This window comes from Lactuca serriola, chromosome 8 (genome assembly GCF_051521515.1).
Source record: "Lactuca serriola cultivar US96UC23 chromosome 8, Lser_US96UC23_V15, whole genome shotgun sequence".
NCBI classification, from domain to species: domain Eukaryota; kingdom Viridiplantae; phylum Streptophyta; class Magnoliopsida; order Asterales; family Asteraceae; genus Lactuca; species Lactuca serriola.
The window spans coordinates 49,363,152-49,381,694 of record NC_136415.1 but is presented as its reverse complement, the minus strand read 5'-3'; the positions used below and the strand labels follow the sequence as shown (position 1 = coordinate 49,381,694).

Here is an 18,543-nt window from a genome sequence, read left to right as displayed (position 1 = left end):
GCATATGCTTAAACAAACACTATGTTGTGGATTGAGAAATGCAATTGAACAACAATGAAACAGTAATGAAAGAGAATGAAGAATGGGATTGATAAAGATGGTTCAAATTGATATTGGTAATAAAACTCAATCCACATATTGCCCAGGGAAGTGGTCCCTCTCTAGGGAAGTGGTCCCTCTCTTGCAGAGCAAGAATACTCAGGAGCCAATTACAATTGCAACAAATAACATGACGACCTAACAAAATTATTCCTTCCCCCTTTTATTCACCACTAACTCCGTACTCTCTATCTTAGCCACTTTTCTGTAATTCCTGATTTGCCCTCTTCTCCTTTCTAGAATAGACCAATAAGGGTCTAGGTGGTCCATCATTTGTGGTAATAAGGCTCGTGTTTGTATCATTACTCCCGCCTTCAATTAAATTCTTGACCTCAAGACTTGTTCCAGAAAATTGTTCTTTGATTGAAAGAGCATCCTCCCAGGTAGCCTCCATAATAGACGGGCCTTGCCATTGAACTAACCATTTTTCTGTTTGATTTGAGGAATCTCCAACCGTGCGAGTGAGTAAAACAGCTGCAGGAGTGACAATATCTTCATGACTCACTTCTAACTCGGGAGGTAAAGCAGTTTCACTTGGAGTTTGGACCACCTTTTTTAGAAGTGAAACATGGAAAATAGGATTAACTTTTGAAGTAGGAGGAAGCAGGAGCTTATAAGCCACAGCTCCAACACGTTCCTGAATCTCGAAAGGACCAAAAAATTTGGCTGCCAGCTTGTGATGAATGCGACTTGTGATAGACATTTGGCGATAAGGTTTGAGTTTAACATATACCCATTCACCTACCATAAACTGGATATCATGCCTCTTCTTATCAGCCTGAGCTTTCATGTTACTTTGGGCTTGTGCGAGATGAAGTTTCAACTGTTTAATTGCTTCATCACGATCTTGTAATTCTTGAGCCACTGCCACTCGGACTTCCCTTGGGATATATTGAAACACCGTAGGAGGTTTCCGACCATACACAACCTCAAAAGGAGAAATTTATGTGGGGCCACGAAAAGTAGAGTTGTACCAAAACTTATCCCATGGAATCCAATTCGCCCATAAAACGGGGTTGATCCACTGCAAAATTCCTAAGGTACGCTTCCAAACAACGATTGATGGCCTCCGTTTGTCCATCAGACTCTGGGTGATAAGTTGAACTCATGTGCAAATGGGTGCCCTGTGATTTAAAGATTTCTTGCCAAAATTTACTGAAGAAGAAAGGATCTCGATCACTCACAATTGATTTGGGCAGCCCATGGTGACGAACCACTTCGCGAACAAAAACTTCTGCAACGGTTTTAGCTGTATACGGGTGTTTCAAGAGTATAAAATGACTATATTTTGAAAGTCTATCGACCACTACCATTATTGCATCAAAGCCTTTAGATCTAGGTAACCCCAGGATGAAATCCATTGAAAGGTCCTCCCAAATTGCGGATGGGATATCTAAGGGTTGTAACAAACCCCCTGGGGCTAAAGAACTGGCCTTACAGCGTTGGCACAAAGCACATGCACGAACAAAATCTTTCACACACTTAATCATTCCTGGCCAATATAAATTTGCAGCCAAACGCCTATACGTTCGATAATAACCAGAATGACCTCCTGAGGCTGATACATGAAATTCATGCAAGAGTTCTGGAATAAAAATCGATTTTCGAGAAATAACTAAACGATCTTTATAATATAATACGCCTTGTTTAACAGTGAACCCCGGGTATCGACCAGATGATTCTTGACAAGTCTGAATTATTTGTTGAATTTCTGGATCGTTCTTGGCCTCATTGACCAATTTAGTACCACAGCCCCATATTGGTGTAGATAAGAGTTGGCTTAATTCACCCAGTTCGTCCCTTCGGCAGAGGGCATCCGCTGCCCGATTTTCTTTACCCAGCTTATATTGAATATCAAAATTGTATCCAAGAAGTTTTGCAACCCAATTTTGTTGATCCGGAGAAGTAATACGTCGTTGGAGAAGAAACTTAAGACTTTTTTGATCTGTGTATACAATGAATCTAGTACCCAATAAGTAAGCTCTCCAATCTTGTATCGCAAGCACCAACACCATAATTTCACGTTCATAGGCTGATTTAGCCAGATTCTGATCACTTAAAGCTTTACTATAGTAAGCAATGGGTTTCCCATTTTGCATTAAAACCGCACCAATCCCATGTCCCGAAGCGTCACACTCAACCACAAAGGAACAAGAAAAATCTGCTAGAGCCAACACAGGAGCAGTCACCAAAGCGGTTTTTAAATTATCAAATGCCACTTAGGCCTCCGAAGTCCATTTGAAAGCATTTTTCTTTGTCAATTTGGTTAGAGGGCGGGCTATAATTCCATAATGTCGAATGAATTTGCGATAGTACCCTGTAAGTCCCAAAAAAACCACAAAGACCCTTTATCTGTTTGGGCATTGGCCATCCCACCACAACTTCAATTTTTGAAGGGTCCATCGCCACCCCTTGTCCATCAATTGTATGGCCCAAATATTCTATACAACTTTGTCCAAAAGAAATTTTTTTCTTATTAACAACTAATGATTTTGTTCCAAAATACCCAATACCATCTCCAAATCTTGTAGATGTTCCCTCCATGATGGACTGTAAACGAGGATATCATCAAAAAATCACCACTTAAGTCTTAAGAGAGGATGAAACACATCATTCATAATCGCTTGAAACATGGAAGGAGCGTTCATTAACCTGAAAGGCATAACGAGGTATTCATAATGTCCATCATGGGTTCTAAAAGCAGTCTTCTCAATGCTATCTTCACACATTCGAATCTGATTGTAACCCGATTTGAGATCCAACTTGGAGAAGTAACTCGCCCCACTTAATTCATCTAATAACTCCTCCACCACCGGAATTGGAAACTTATCTGGTATAGTAGCCTTGTTCAAAGATCTATATTCAAGACAAATGCGCCACGAATGATCTCTTTTTAACCAAAATTACACGGCTTGAAAAAGCACTTTTGCTTGGCCGGAACATGCCCAAAGACAACAACTCCTGAACTTGTCTTTCAATTTCTGTTTTCTGCACATAAGGATAACGATATGGGCGAACACACCCATCCGTCCCATGATTGAGTAAATTGATTCGGTAGTCTTGAGGCCGGGAGAGAGGTAATGAAGTCAGAGCTTGGAAAACAACATCGAATTTCTGTAACACGTTTGCTAACTCGCCTTGTCGATCCTCTGATAGACAGAGACCCTTCATGAGTAGAGAAGAACCCGTACCCACAAAACGAGATATAACCTGGTTCGTGGGAGGAGTGTGCACCTGTAACCACTTATGCAATGATGCATGAGACTGCTGACCCGCCAATATCCCTTGGAGTTGTACTGTTTTCCCTTGATATTGAAACCGCATCCATGATTTTTCCCAATTATGAATCACTTCCCTTAAAGACTTTAACCATTCCATGCCCAAAATAAGATCGGTCTTGCCAGTTTAAAAAACCAAAGAATTTATTTGAAACGAAAAATTATCAATTAAAATGTTTAATTGTAAGCATTTGTCTTTAACATGCACTATGTCCCATCATCAAGTTTAATATTGATACCATGAAAGTCGTGAGAAGGCATTCCTAAAGCAATGACCAATTGGCGAGACACAAAATTGTGTGTGGCTCCACTGTCAACCACAACAACCACCGGAATACCCAAAAGTTCACCATTGAATTTTAGGGTTTTCCCCCCTGAACATTCAGTATTTGTTGCCACAAATTGTAAAGCAACATAGTTCCCTTCTTCAATGATAGGTGTCTCTTCTGGAGATTGAACTTCGGAGAGCACATATTGACTCCCATCTTCTCCCTCATACTCATCGTCACCCAATAATAGTATCCATAATTTTCCTTCTGGACATTCCGTGCGTGACAGAGAACGAACACCGCATTCACGATTGACGAAAGAGGAAGCATCAATTGGTAAAGAAGGAGAAGATTTAGGTGCTTGAGAACCCCGATTAGAGGCCACTGGACGCGAATAGACATGGGATCTAGATTTTGGGTTAAAAACCCCTTTAAAATCAGACTGGCCCAATTGAGGACGTAATTCGTGTTGATGGACATTAGAAAACCTGGTTCGTGGAAGATAACGGTAACGAAGAGAAGAGGCGTTACCTTGTGACGGATAAAGGATGTCGACGCCGTCTCTGGCTACCCTCATCACTTCCAACCGCATTTTCGGATGTTGAAGGTGAACCCATCGTCGGACTTCCGGCTTTAATCCGACAACAAAATACCCAATAGATTATCGTTCTGGCAATTTAGGTACAATCAATATTAAGTATTCAAAATCATCGATAAAATCATGAATGGATTCCGATTGTTAAATGGAAGCCAACTCTTCATATGGGTTCTCGATCTCAAGCCTTCTGAAGCGGTCTAACAGTTCCTCTAGAAATTGTTCCTAGGAGATGGACTCATGAATTTGCTGAACGACTGTGAACCAATGTTGTGCAACACCCACCATGCTCAATTGAATCAGACGAAGACGAAGATGAGGGGGCGTGTTGTTAACGTCGAAATAGAGAGATGCTTTCTGAATCCATCCTTGGGGGTCATAACCACTGAACTCTGGTAACTTGACCTTCTTTGCTTCCTATGGAAGGTTATCGGAATGTCCATCCAAGGGAGGTCGTGGTGGTTTGGGTGAGGGATAAGGAGTATCTCCAAAAAATGGGGGTGTTGTAGGCTCAAAGATAGCCCCGCCAGAATCAGATCCAGAGTGCTCTGATCGATGACTGTTTTGAGCCTTCATCAAATCCTTCATCTCTCTACGAAACACAACAGTTTCTTCACGCTCCTTATATGCTAAAGCACGATCGTCCTTCATAGCAAAACGAAGTTGGGACAAATCACTTTGAATCTGTGCAATATGGCCATCGTGTTCATCAAGTCGAGTAGCAGTAGAGCATGTAGCAGCCATTATCACAAACAAGGAGGTGGCGGCAGGTAGGACTAATGTTGTGGATTGAGAAATGCAATTGAACAACAATGAAACAGTAATGAAAGAGAATGAAGAATGGGATTGATAAAGATGGTTCAAATTGATATTGGTAATAAAACTCAATCCACATATTGCCCAGGGAAGTGGTCCCTCTCTAGGGAAGTGGTCCCTCTCTTGCAGAGCAAGAATACTCAGGAGCCAATTACAATTGCAACAAATAACATGACGACCTAACAAAATTATTCCTTCCCCCTTTTATTCACCACTAACTCCGTACTCTCTATCTTAGCCACTTTTCTATAATTCCTGATTTGCCCTCTTCTCCTTTCTAGAATAGACCAATAAGGGTCTAGGTGGTCCATCATTTGTGGTAATAAGGCTCGTGTTTGTATCACACTACAATGAATGATTGTTAAATTATATAAACCTATAACTAATACCAAAACACGCAATATATAATGAATAGAAAGGAATCTATAATTATCAAATAAGAATAGACAATAACAAACTAACATGACATCTTGAATCACGGTACCACAAAAATGAAAAATAAAAAATAAAAAATAAACCCAAATTTTAAACATAAAAACCTTTCTTTGTATGCCAATTTAAAGTTAAACAACCTTCCAAAAACAATTTTCAAACTTACTACATCATTAAACAGTTTAGAACAACCCCCCCTCCCCCCCGGAATTTTAGGGTTTTAACAATTGTGGTAATATTAAAGAAAACAAAGTTAAAAACCTATGAATGTACTCCATTTACACCTAAAAGAAAATTCATAATTGATTACCAAACTTACCTCTTTAAGTTCCTTATCGGCGACAGTCTATCACGTTCCTGTTAGTCTATATATTATTAGCCCGCTTTTTTATGGACCCTTTTGTCTTTAGCCCATTCGGGTTTCTGTCTAGCTATTATTTATATCCGCTTTATTCCTTGTAGTCTTTATGCTTTTCTCTGAGAACCCTTGTAATTTCTCTTTGTTATAATCATATGACAATGTTATCATGGTATCAGAGCAGAGGTTTGATACGTTGTTAGAAGTCTTTGTAGCAGTCATCTGTGGCGTGGATCAAAATTTTCTAGGGTTACTGTACCATGCCGTTTTCGTTACTGTTACTGTAATTCATTTTTTTGATGTGTTGATTCGTTGCTACTGTTGATTCATTGTTGTTGTTAGTTCATTGCTACTATTGGTTCATTGCTGCTGTTAGTTCGTAATTGTTGTTGATTCGTTATTCAAGTGATTGCTTCCGCTGGTTTGTTACTCCTTTCATTCTCAGATTGTTATATTGTCATTGTGGTTATTCATTCACTATTAACAAGACTGGAAAGAATTATACGTATTGGAGTTAGGTTATGAAGAACTTCCTTCATGGGAATAATATGTGGGGCTATGTCACTCGGACTAAAGCCAAACCCTTAGTGCCTCAAACTGATAATTTTGATATGTTGCTTGATACTTGGGAGACTCATAACTCCAAGGTTATTACTTGGATCAATTACTCTGTTACTCAGTCCATTGGTATGCAGTTGGCTATGTATTGCATAGCAAAGGAAGTTTGGAATCACTTGGAGAGACTGTATACTCAGTCTAATTTAGCTAAATAATACTAGTTGGAATATGATATTCGTGCCCTTCAATAAAATGACTAGAGCATTCAAGATTTCTATGCTGCTATGTCTGATCTTTGGGATCAATTGGCTCTTACTGAATCTAAAGAGTTAAAAGATTGTGAGCCTTACATTGCTAGGAGGGAAGAACAATGCTTGGTTCAGTTCTAGATGGCCTTGCATTCTGATTTTGAAGGTCTTCGTGGAACAATTCATCATCGCTTTCCTCTTCCTTCAGTTAATTCAGTTGTCCATGAGTTAATTGCAGAAGAGACTTGTATCAAGTCCCATGCAGATAAAGGGTTTAAAGCAACCTCTACTCCTACTCCTGCTCCCGTTCCCGCTCCTACTGTGCTTGTTGTTTCCTCCAGTCAGTCTCGACAAACTTCAAGAGTCGCTTATGATGAGTGTGCATTCTGCAAACAGAAGAATCATTAGAAAGCGCAGTGTCCATTGTTAGTCAACAAGGGTAAATCGGTGGTGTTTTGGGTCATTTAAGCTCAGTGTCCATCGTTAGTCAACAAGGGTAAATCGCTTATGATGAGTGTGCATTCTGCATCTAGTGGTGTTTTGGGTCATTTAAACTCTTGTGATATTTCTAATTGTAGTGGTTGCAAACTAGCAAAATTTTCTGCTTTGCCCTTCAATAAAAGTATGTCTTTTCTAATGCTCCTTTTGATATTATTCATTCTGATGTGTGGGGTCCTGCACCAATATCCACAAAGGGTTGGTCAACCTATTATGTATCTTTTACAGATAGTTATACTCGATATACATGGGTTTATCTTATGAAACGCAGATCTGATTTCTTTGATATTTACAGCAATTTTAAAGCTCTTGTTAAAACTCAACATTTAGTTGGGATTAAGTGCTTCAAGTGTGACTTAGGGGGTTAATATACCTCTAATGATTTCACTCAGTTACTTGCTTCTGATGGTACCATACACCAGTCTCCGTGTACTGACACACCTCATTAAAACGGTGTGGCAGAATGAAAACATCGTCATATTGTTGAGACTGCCCGCTCATTGCTCCTGTCTGCGCAAGTCCTTAGTGCCTTTTGGGGAGAAGCAGTCCTAACTGCTGTGTATGTGATTTATTTTATCCCTACTTCATTGAATTCAGGAATATGTCCTTTTAAGAGTTTATATGGTCATCTACCAGACTACTCTTCCTTACGAGTTTTTGGATATACTTGTTTTGTTCTTTGTCCTCATGTTGAAAGAAACAAGCTGGGGCCGAAATATGCTATTTGTGTATTTTTGGTGTATAGTATTGGTCAGAAAGGATACCGTTGCTATGATCCTGTGAGTTAGAAGTTATATGTTTCTCGGCACGTTACTTTTTTGGAACATATTCCTTTCTACTTGATTCCTGCTACATCCTACAATGTAATAAGTCTGATCTTCTACGTATTGATCCTTTTAATGAAAAGATAGAGGCTCAAGACTCATCTATGCCACATGATCCCTTAGCACATGACACATCCACTTCTTCTGAGGGTGCCTCGACTCCACCTGTTCCTGAGCTTGATCCTCCGATTATTGAAGTTGAGGATCCAACTCCACCACCACCCCTCAAGAGATCTTCTCGTCCTGTCAAGTCCACCAAGCTACCATATTTTTCTTACTCTACATATTCAGGACCGTTTGCTTCATTTATAGAAAGCATCCATCATTTGTCTAAACCTAAATCATATAGAGAAGTTGTTTCAGATCCTCTTTGGCAGAATGCTATGGATGAAGAACTCACTGTTCTTCATCAGACTCATACATGGGATTTGGTTTCTCTTCCTCCTGGGAAACATACGATAGGTTTTCGTTGGGTGTACAAGATAAAAACAAAAGTTGATGGTTCTGTTGAACGATATAAGGCTAGACTTGTAGCAAAAGGGTATTCCCAACAATATGGTTTTGACTACGAGAAGACATTTTCCCCAGTTGCAAAGATGACGACAGTTCGTACTATGATTGCAGTTGCATCCGTTCGACAGTGGAAGATCTTTCAATTGGATGTCAAGAATGCCTTTTTGAATGGTGACCTTCATGAAGAGGTTTATATGACCCCTCCTCCAGGAATTCAACACCGATCGGGCGAGGTTTTGTCAGCTTCGCAACGCTTTGTATGGACTCAAGCAAGCCCCTTGTGCTTGGTTTGAGAAATTCTCCATAGTGATTACCTCTCTTAGATTTGTCCAGAGTAATCACGATTCTGCTTTGTTTGTTAGATGCTTGAGTGCAGGACGGATTCTCCTGTCCTTATATATGGATGACATGATTATTATAAGTGATGACCATGGTGGTATTGAGTCTTTTAAGCATGATCTAGCAAGCCCCTTGTATATATCTGACTTGTTTACATGGGCGGGACTTTCTGACAATCGGACTGTTGATAATCCTCTTGAAACCAATGCACGATACTCTCCTACTGATGGTGTTCCTTTATCTGATCCGAATCTCTATCGCACTGTGGTGGGAAGTTTGGTTTATCTCATAGTCACTCTTCCAGATATTGCTCATGTTGTTCATGTTGTCAGTCAGTCTGTTACTGCACCTACCTCTGTTTATTGGGGAGCCGTTCTTCGTATTCTGAGATATCTTCGTGGCACTCAGTTTCAGAGTCTCTTGTTTCCCTCGACATCTTCTCTTGAGTTATGTGCCTATAGTGATGCTGATTGGGATGGTGATCGTCATGATCGTAAGTCTACCACTGGATTTTGTGTATTTCTTGGAGAGTCTCTTATTTCATGGAAGAGCAAGAAACATGATGTTGTCTTTAGATCTTCCATGGAGGCTGAATATCATGCTATGGATGTAACTACATGCGAGATTATCTGGTTACGGTGGCTGCTTGCGAATATGGGAGTTTACATTTCTTCACCTACTCCCTTGCATTGTGATAATAAAAGTGTGATACAAATTGCGAAGAATTCTGTTTTTCATGAGTGGACGAAGCACATTGAGATTGATTGTCATTTTACTCGTCATCACCTGCAGCTTGGGACCATTTCGCTTCCATTTGTTTCATCAACCTTGCAGCTTGCAGATATTTTTACAAAGGCTTTATCGGCTTCTCAGTTTTAGTTCTTATGTGACAAACTCTCAAAGCTTATTGCTGCGGCATTGTGAGTTTGAGGGAGGATGTTAGTCTATCTGTTATTAGCCCGCTTGTTTATGGGCCCTTTTGTCTTTAGCCCATTAGGGTTTCTGTCTAGCTAGTATTTATATCCGCTTTATTCCTAGTAGTCTTTATACTTTTCTCTGAGAACCCTTATAATTTGTCTTTGTTATAATCATATGACAATGTTATCAGTTCCATCCTTCACAATATCTACAATAGCACAAAGTAATTACAAATGAACAACATCAATAGATGGTATAAATGATTGATATGATTTTTTGCATCATCGTTGAAGATACGATTGAATCCTCCCCAAAGATAACAGCTTAGCTATGATTTCTAAAAATGGCAACAATTTCTTTTAATTCTATCACTTACCCTATATATTCAAATGGGATGATGTCCTAAATTACTTGAATACCATTTAGGTGGTTTTTTTGTTTAAATTTAATTAAAAATCATTTATTGTTATTATAATTACTATGTTTATAATATTCGGATTTTTAATGAACCAGACATGTTCTCGCATTCTTAATCATTGTGATGTTTTCATTCAATTCTTTATATATATATATATATATATATATATATATATATATATATATATATATATATATATATATATAGGACGGTTTAATTGAAAAAAAGAAGGTTGAGAATGAGGGAATCATTCTCAAACACTCATTTATTTTTGCCGCAAAAGCCTATGTCGTACCAGCAAAAATGGAAAATGAATAGACATGTGTTTTCCAACAAAACTTATTTCCTTAAACTATGTTAATCATTACCATAATATATACAAAAACATAGTTTTTTTCGGTTTTTTTTTTTAATTTTTAAGAAGCTATTTTTATTGAAAAATGTATTTAAATATACCAAATTCATGATTTTTTTTTTATTCTCTACAAATAGACATCCATATTGATCTTGTTTTAAGATAAAATAAAATTTTTTTTTTATATTTTCAGCTATCGTTATGTATAAGTGAATAAAAATGCATCAGGTTTTATTATAGTACATCCGTTATTTACTTAAGAATAAAAAGTATGATTAATTTTTTTTTTACAATTTAAATATCATTTATATATGAATATAACATATAATAAATATAGTATATTCATATTTAAATATTAGACGATGCATTCACTTGTGAATATTAACATAACATATTCACTTCTGAATATTAGATGATATATTCATTTATTAATATTAAATGATATTTTCATATGTGAATATTACATAGTATTACATGGTATATCACATGTGAATATTACATAGTATATTCACTTGTGAATATTAGAAGATATATTCACTTATGAATATTACACAATATATTCACATATGAATATTACAATGTATATTCACTTATGAATATTAGAAGGTATTTTCACAAATAAATATAATTTTTATATGTTATTCACATATGAATAACATACAGACTTGCATATTTGTTTTGTGTTTTTAATAATCATATACTGATTCAGGTGAGAAAACATATTCATATGTGAATATAAAGTGGTAATTTAGTTTATGCATTTTATCAAACAGTTGGAGTGCATATAAGTTAACTATTTTAAAAATGTTAAAAACATGATACTACCGATTCAATCAATTCCAAATCATCATATACTTTTGATTTCGACTTCAGATGCGACATCCTATGTCTGATCAATTTCTCATTTTGATATTGATTTCTGAAAATCCGATTCGAAACCTGTGAGTACCGATTCTGAGTCCTTCAATGTCAACTGTGACTACAAGTCCAGAACTCTGATTCCAATTTCACGAAAAACGAAGAAATTCCGATTCCAACTGAGTTCATTTGCAAATCTGGGAAATTCCAGTTCCAAATTCGTTATGAACTTTAACAAATGCTTTTAAGCTACGAACATTCGGAGTATTCAACAAAAAAATTGATGAAGGCTTAGTTGAAGAAATCTGGATGATTGTTTAACACTGAATGACATTGATGATGGTTTAGTTTAAGGAATTAGGATGATTGTTGAAGGTTGGAGGATAAATTTTGATGATGAATGAACTATTATCGAATTCTCTATAGTTACGGATTTGAGATTGGAGGTTAATAACATATTTACAAGTTTGCCACCGTGTCTTTTTATGCATAAATTAAATGAGTGGCTGAGAATGATTCCCCCATTCTCAACCTTTTTTTATTTTCTCAATTGAACTTACATCTCTCTCTCTCTCTGTATCTATATATATATATATATATATATATATATATATATATATATATATATATATATATATATCTTGACGACCACATTGTTGTAGTGCTATACATATTGTCTATAAATTATTTATTTTAAGTTTAGATAAATTTCTAGTTAACTTATGTAATAGAGTGAAATATAAGCTCTTAAAATGCTCCCCAAACACAAGAAAATTTAATGCTTTTAGTTATAGAAGAATAAACATGTATTTATTTGGATGTTTATTAGGTAGCATTCAGTTCTATGCTTGCTTTTTTTAAGGAATGGAGTATGTGAAAGCAATTGAAGAACAAGAAATATAGGTGTTAGGAGGACGGTATTAGAGATGACAAGTAGTATTAGGGACGACACATGACAACACGCGTTTGTGTCGTCCCTAAAAGCAACCTATCACCGCTAAAGTGTCGTCTCTAATAGTGTACATCGACAATCCGTGTGACTTCGCCTAGAGTCAATCGTGGCCGTTCATTTTTCATCTGATCCAATGGACCGGGTTCCTCCGTAACAAAGCAAGAGCGGTGACGAAAATAGAGACGCCGCCGTCGTCACTACTAGTCACCAAAAAAGACGCAGGATCCGTTCCCTCCAACTTGTCGCCCCAATTGCTAGCCAGTCGCAGCAAATACTATCACCGCTAAAGGGTTCGTCCCCAATTGCTAGCCAGTCACAGCACCCCTTTATCACCGCTAGATGGTACGATGTTTCATCCTGTTGATGGTACTTCATGGAAAATATTTTATATGTAGTATCCTAACTTCTTAAGGGAATCTCGAAATGTAAGGTTAGGGCTTGCTGCCAATGGTTTTAAGCCATTTAGTAACATGTGTAATCCTCATAGCACGTGGCTCATCATACTCACCACTTACAATCTTCCACCATGGCCATGCATGAAAGAGTCCTCCTTCATGTTTACCTTGTTGATTCATGGCCCAAAAGAACCTGGGATGGACTTTGATGTCTTCCTTAGGCCGTTGGTGCATGAGTTGAAGTAGTTATGGAGTTTTGGCCTACGTACTAAAGACACAACAATAGATGCATTCTTCAATATGAAAGCGATGTTGTTATGGACAATAAGTGGCTTTCCAGCTCGTAGTAGTTTATCCAGTTGGAGCGAAAAAGGGTACAAAGCTTGTCCAAATTGCAACGTAGATACTCCTTCCTACTTAGTATCAAAAATAGTCGTATATATTGGTCATCGCTGGTTCGTAGATGCTGACCATCCACGGAGAAAAAGTTTGGACTATAATGGCGAACACGAGAAAAGATGCCCTCCAAGACAGTTTAATGAGGAAGAAATAAAATTGCAACACACTCATCTATTTTTTCATCCACCGGATAAGGTAGCTCCTCAACGAGCTGGTATTAAGAGAGATCGCGAGGATTTCGTGTTGAATTGGTCTAAAAAGAGCATATTCTTTGAACTTGAGTATTGGTCTTCTCTGCAACTGAAGCACAACTTCGATCTTATGCATATTGAAAAAATGTATGTGAGAGTCTTTTGGGTACTTCTCTGATGACTGATAATTCTAAAAACACATCAAACGCTCGGGTAGACTTGACAAAACTAAACATTTGGGAAAGTCAATAGTTGAAAAAGAGTGGCAACAAGTTCTTTAAACCCTATCCACCTTACTCGTTCACGAAACTTGACCGCATTCTTTTTTGTTAGTTTATAAGATATGTGAAACTACTGGATGGGTTTAGATCTAACATCAGTAAGAAATCTCATGATTATTACATTCTTATGCAACATTTGATACCCATTAGAGTTAAAGAGATTTTAGGGAAAGGTGTTTATTCACCAATAATAGAGCTTTGTATGTTTTCTAAGCAAGTTTTCTCAAGAACACTGTCGGTGAAGGATATGAAAGAAGCCAAAGCATCCATTATTAAAATATTGTGCAAATTAGAAGTGATATACCCTCCTTCGTTTTTTGACATTGTTGTTTATTTAGTTTTGCATTTACATGATGAAGTTATTTGCGGAGGCCTAGTATGTATGAGATCAATGTATCCCTTCAAAAGGTATATGAAATAACAAAAAACTATGCTAGAAACAAGGCGAGATCAGAAGGTTCTATAGCTGAGGGTTATGTCACTGAAGAGGTATTATCATTTTGTTCGATGTACCTTGAAGATGCTGAGACTCGTTTCAATCGCCTCGAAAGAAACAAGGACATTGTCATAGAAGAAACAAAGTTTTGGGTGTTTTAGTCTAAGTGTCGACCGGCTAGTGCAAAGAAAATGAAAAATCTCATTTTAGAGGAGAGAAAACGTCTACAATGGTTTGTGCTTGATAGTTATCATGAAGTCAGAAAGTATATTGCGGAAGTAATCTTATCTTTTAATTCATTGTTTGTTTTTAATTTCTCATTTTTTACTAAATCAATATATCTTTTTCATCAATGTAACGAATTCAAATGATTACATTCTAAAAGTGATGAAAAAACTGAAATCCCTAAATGGTTCCTTCACAAGGTCTATAATATGCACAAACTAAAATCTCTAGAGTTTAACAAGGAGTTATCGGCTGTTTCAATTAGTGCGCATGCGATTGCATTTACTTATATCGCTTACATAGTGAACGGTGTTAGGTTTATGGTACTTATACGTGACACCTGACGATCAACACAAAAATCGGGATTTCTAACTGAGGGAGAGAATAAGCAGAAATATATGTTCAACTAGAAAAGATTATCGAGTTGCGTTATCCTGATAAACATTCCACTATACTATTTCGTTACAAGTGGTTCGATACTGCAAAAGTTAAATCTGATAATAATTTCACTAGTATCGACCCACAACGTGAATTGAGCAGCGAAGATCAAATCATATTTTCTACGCAGGCCAAACAAGTATTTTACATGCAAAAATCTTCTCGAAGTGACGAAATTGACAACCAACGTTGATTTGTTAAAAATGTTAATCATAGAAAAATTTGGGATCTACTGATGAACGATGTCGACCATGATCCTATTGAAAATGTCGACCATGATCCCAATAATGTGTCTGACTGCAAGACTAATTCTGATGAGGAGGATTTCGATTATGGTAGTGATGTGTCGCAGACATTGAAGTTTCTGAGGGAGAGAATGATTAAAAAACATTTACATTTGACTAGTAAAATAAGGTTTGTATTTGTTGTAATCATATCATATTATATGTATATATTAATATTGTGTTATAATTTTTCAGGATGTCATTTTTTTGGGTTGCATTGCTCTGTCTCATGGTTGCTGTGATGGGCCATGGAGGTGACGGTGGTGATGAGCCGACTCTGGTGGTAATCCAAACACCATTGATTGGATAGCAATATTTAAGAAGGTATTGGTTGCTTGAAGGGGGCATGTGAGAGGCATTGGGCCTAAACCTTCTTCAACAGCAGGTACAAGTGCTCCATCCTAATGGCAGTCACAGTCACAAGCACCACAACCAACACATGTACTTGTTAAATTCTTAAAGAATTTGGTAGCTTTGTTATATTGTTAAGAACTTGATGCAGTTATAGTAATTTTTGGTAGTTTGTTAGTTTTTTTAATTGTTAAAGACTTAATCGATTTGGTGGTTTAACAGTTTTGAAATTGTTAACAACTTAATTCATTTAGTGGTTTGATGGTTTGATAGTTTGTTAAATTGTTAATGACCTAATGTGCTTGTGACTTAATTGTAGGATGTTGATGTGAATGCTTTTCTTCAAAACTCGACGTTTGTGACAACCATTGAAGACATTATCCGCTCGTTTAAAAACCAAGTCAACAACGAGGAAAACAACGATGGTGAAGACGAAGACACATAGTATTTCTTGTTTTATGTTATGGATGATGTTATTTTGGATTTATTAGATAGTTTATGGATGATATATTAGATGTTTATTTGAGATTTATTAGATAGTTTGTCTAATATGGTATATCTGATGTTTTATGTAATATGGTATGTATTTTTATCAAATCTGCATTTTATAATATATACAAACTAATATCATAAATAAATGGTTTTTTCAAAAAAAAAAAAAAAAAAAAAAAAAAAAAAAAAAATAGCAGCGACACCTTTAGAGACGATATTGACCAACTGCGACGACACATGATTCCAAGAAGAGTAGTCGGAAAAACTCTGATCGATGACCGGAATATCAATAAATACGACACCAATAGCAACGACACTGAACATTTAGCAACGACGAGTATTAGAGACGACGTTGTTTACAACGTCAAACGAGTATTAGCTACGAGGTAATAGCGACGACCCTTTAGCGACGACATGTTGTCGCCAAAGATATTAGCGATGACAATGAGCATTGATTGCGACGTTTTTTGTCAACGCTAAAGGTTAAGTGTTTTTTTTTTTTTTTTTTTTTTTTTTTTTTTTTTTTTGGTGTTGGTAAATGCTAGAACCAAAATCTTTCAAGTGTTTGGTTGGTTAGAATTGAAATGGAATTCAAATATAAAAAGCCAAATAGTTTTTACAGTTTATTTATATTAAACTTTCTGTGTTCATTGTTACTATATCTAATTTGAATATTTGTTTTTTATTTGTATTTTTTTCCCGCTAAGCCAAGGTACATCAAGGATGGTTAACCCCCACTTTGATGATATAATGAAGGTGATTGGTGTGGATGCAGATTGTAAAGCGTATGCCAAATGTATATAATCATTGCTTATTGCAACTTAATTTGATTAATTGTCTCTTAGGTGTTTCGACTTATTTCTATTTGGTTTGGGTAGCTGAAAAGATAGCCAGGGCCAAATACTTTTCGGGTTAAAGCCTCATGCCTTTACTGCAATCTTTATTCATTTCATCTTTTATTTTTTTGTGGTTATTTTTTGAGTTTTGTTGTATGCAGGTAGCTTTGGTCTCTTTGTTAAAGAAAATGGCAATCGACCATCCATACCATATAATCTTTTAGGTAATATACATTGTTCTTCAAACGAGTAGACGTACTTAGTGGATAACATCTTGTTTCAAAAAGAAAAACTCGTAATTTTATTAAGTTTTAGTTTCATTCAATTTTTTCTATATATTGTCACTGCCAATGATGATCTTATCAAGGAAAGGTAGATTTCATCCATCATTGGAAAAGACAAGACTCTCATTTTGTACCACAGTAAAATCATTATCAAATGTGTTTTCTCAAATAGGACAAGTTATTGAAGGTAACCTTCAACATTTCATCCATTTATATAATTACATAACATCACTCAACTATAAAATATAAAAAAATATATATTTACAGCCGTTGTTACGATGGATAAAGTTTCCAACACACAATGGCAGAGTTAGCGAATATTAAGCAACAAGAAAAGCTTGCACTGCAAGCTTCTTTACATTTTATTGAAATACATTTACATTTTATTGAAATACATTAATTTAGTTATAATTAATAAATTTTTTACTTAAGAAAATGCAAAATTAAACATAAGAAAATTTTATTAAAGCATAATTAAGATTATTATAAATGAAACAAAAAACTTTCTTTGAGAGCAATGGAATGACCAATTCCATTCCTTCCACCTATTCACATTTTATGAAGTAAAGTGGCAGCGGAGGTCCCTCGGCAACAACGGCAATCACCAAAAAAGAAGCAAAAAAAGTTGCAGTATTTACTAGGCTCTTGAACAGGAATTTCTTCCGGTTTGCTAATGATCATGGAGCTTTTGTAATTTCTTTTCTTGATTGCTAAAGAACATTCCATATTTTTGTACATCCAGTGAAAAACACCGTATAATAAGATGAATGAAAGTGATAACCATTTTAAATCCAAGAAAATTGTTTTCGTGACTGTTGACACAACTTCTTTTGATTCTCTTGTTAGAACGGTTGATGCTGATCAAGTTAAAGAACTACAAGAAAAATCCGAAATAGCTACAGAAAGTTACTACGGAATCAAAATCTGTTGCTATTTTACTACGGAATATGCTACGAAACAACTTGTCGTAGCCATTTTGCGACATAAATAGTTACGGAATTGCATTATATAGCTAAATTTTAAATTGTTACCTAAAGTTGTCACGGAATCTAAATTCATAAAATATTTTACTACGGAATATGTTACAAAATCATTGGTTGTAACTAATTTGCTAGGAAATTGCATTCCGTAGCTAAATCTTGAATAGTTGTTACAGAATTAAAATCCGTAGCTAGTTTACTACAAATAATGCTACAAGTGTTTTGGTTGTACCAAGTTCTCTATGAAACTTGTTACAAAATCTACGTATGTAGCTTGTTGGCTGCATAAATGGCTACACAATAAAAATACATAGCTAGTTAGTTAAGGAATCTGTAGCTATTTTACTAGGAAAATTTGCTACAAAATAAAATTTTGTAGCTAATATATTATGGAAATTGTTACAAAAAGGTGAATTTTCAAAATAGCTACAAAATCAAAATCCATAAGTGTTTGGCTACGGAAAATTCTGTAGTCAAGTAGTTACGAAATATGTTTCCGTAGCAAAATATAGAAGATTATTGAATAAAATATATTAAAAATAAACAGTTATCTTTGAAAACTCAACAACAAAAACAAAATATAACTTTTAATTGTTTTGGAAATGTAATCATAACATAATTTT

At 36.0% G+C, this 18,543-nt stretch overlaps 1 protein-coding gene across 1 annotated transcript; it reads right to left on the bottom strand.

The window, feature by feature from the left end:
- Positions 1–292: 292 nt before the first annotated feature.
- Positions 293–889, bottom strand: LOC145066879 (uncharacterized). Its single transcript, XM_079014130.1, has one exon. The coding sequence runs from the start codon at positions 887–889 to the stop codon at positions 293–295; it is 597 nt and encodes a 198-aa protein (XP_078870256.1).
- Positions 890–18,543: the final 17,654 nt, after the last annotated feature.

Bases quoted from the DNA above. Each gene is read 5' to 3' on its own strand.
- LOC145066879 (XM_079014130.1), bottom strand. From the start codon at position 889: ATGAAAGCTCAGGCTGATAAGAAGAGGCATGATATCCAGTTTATGGTA.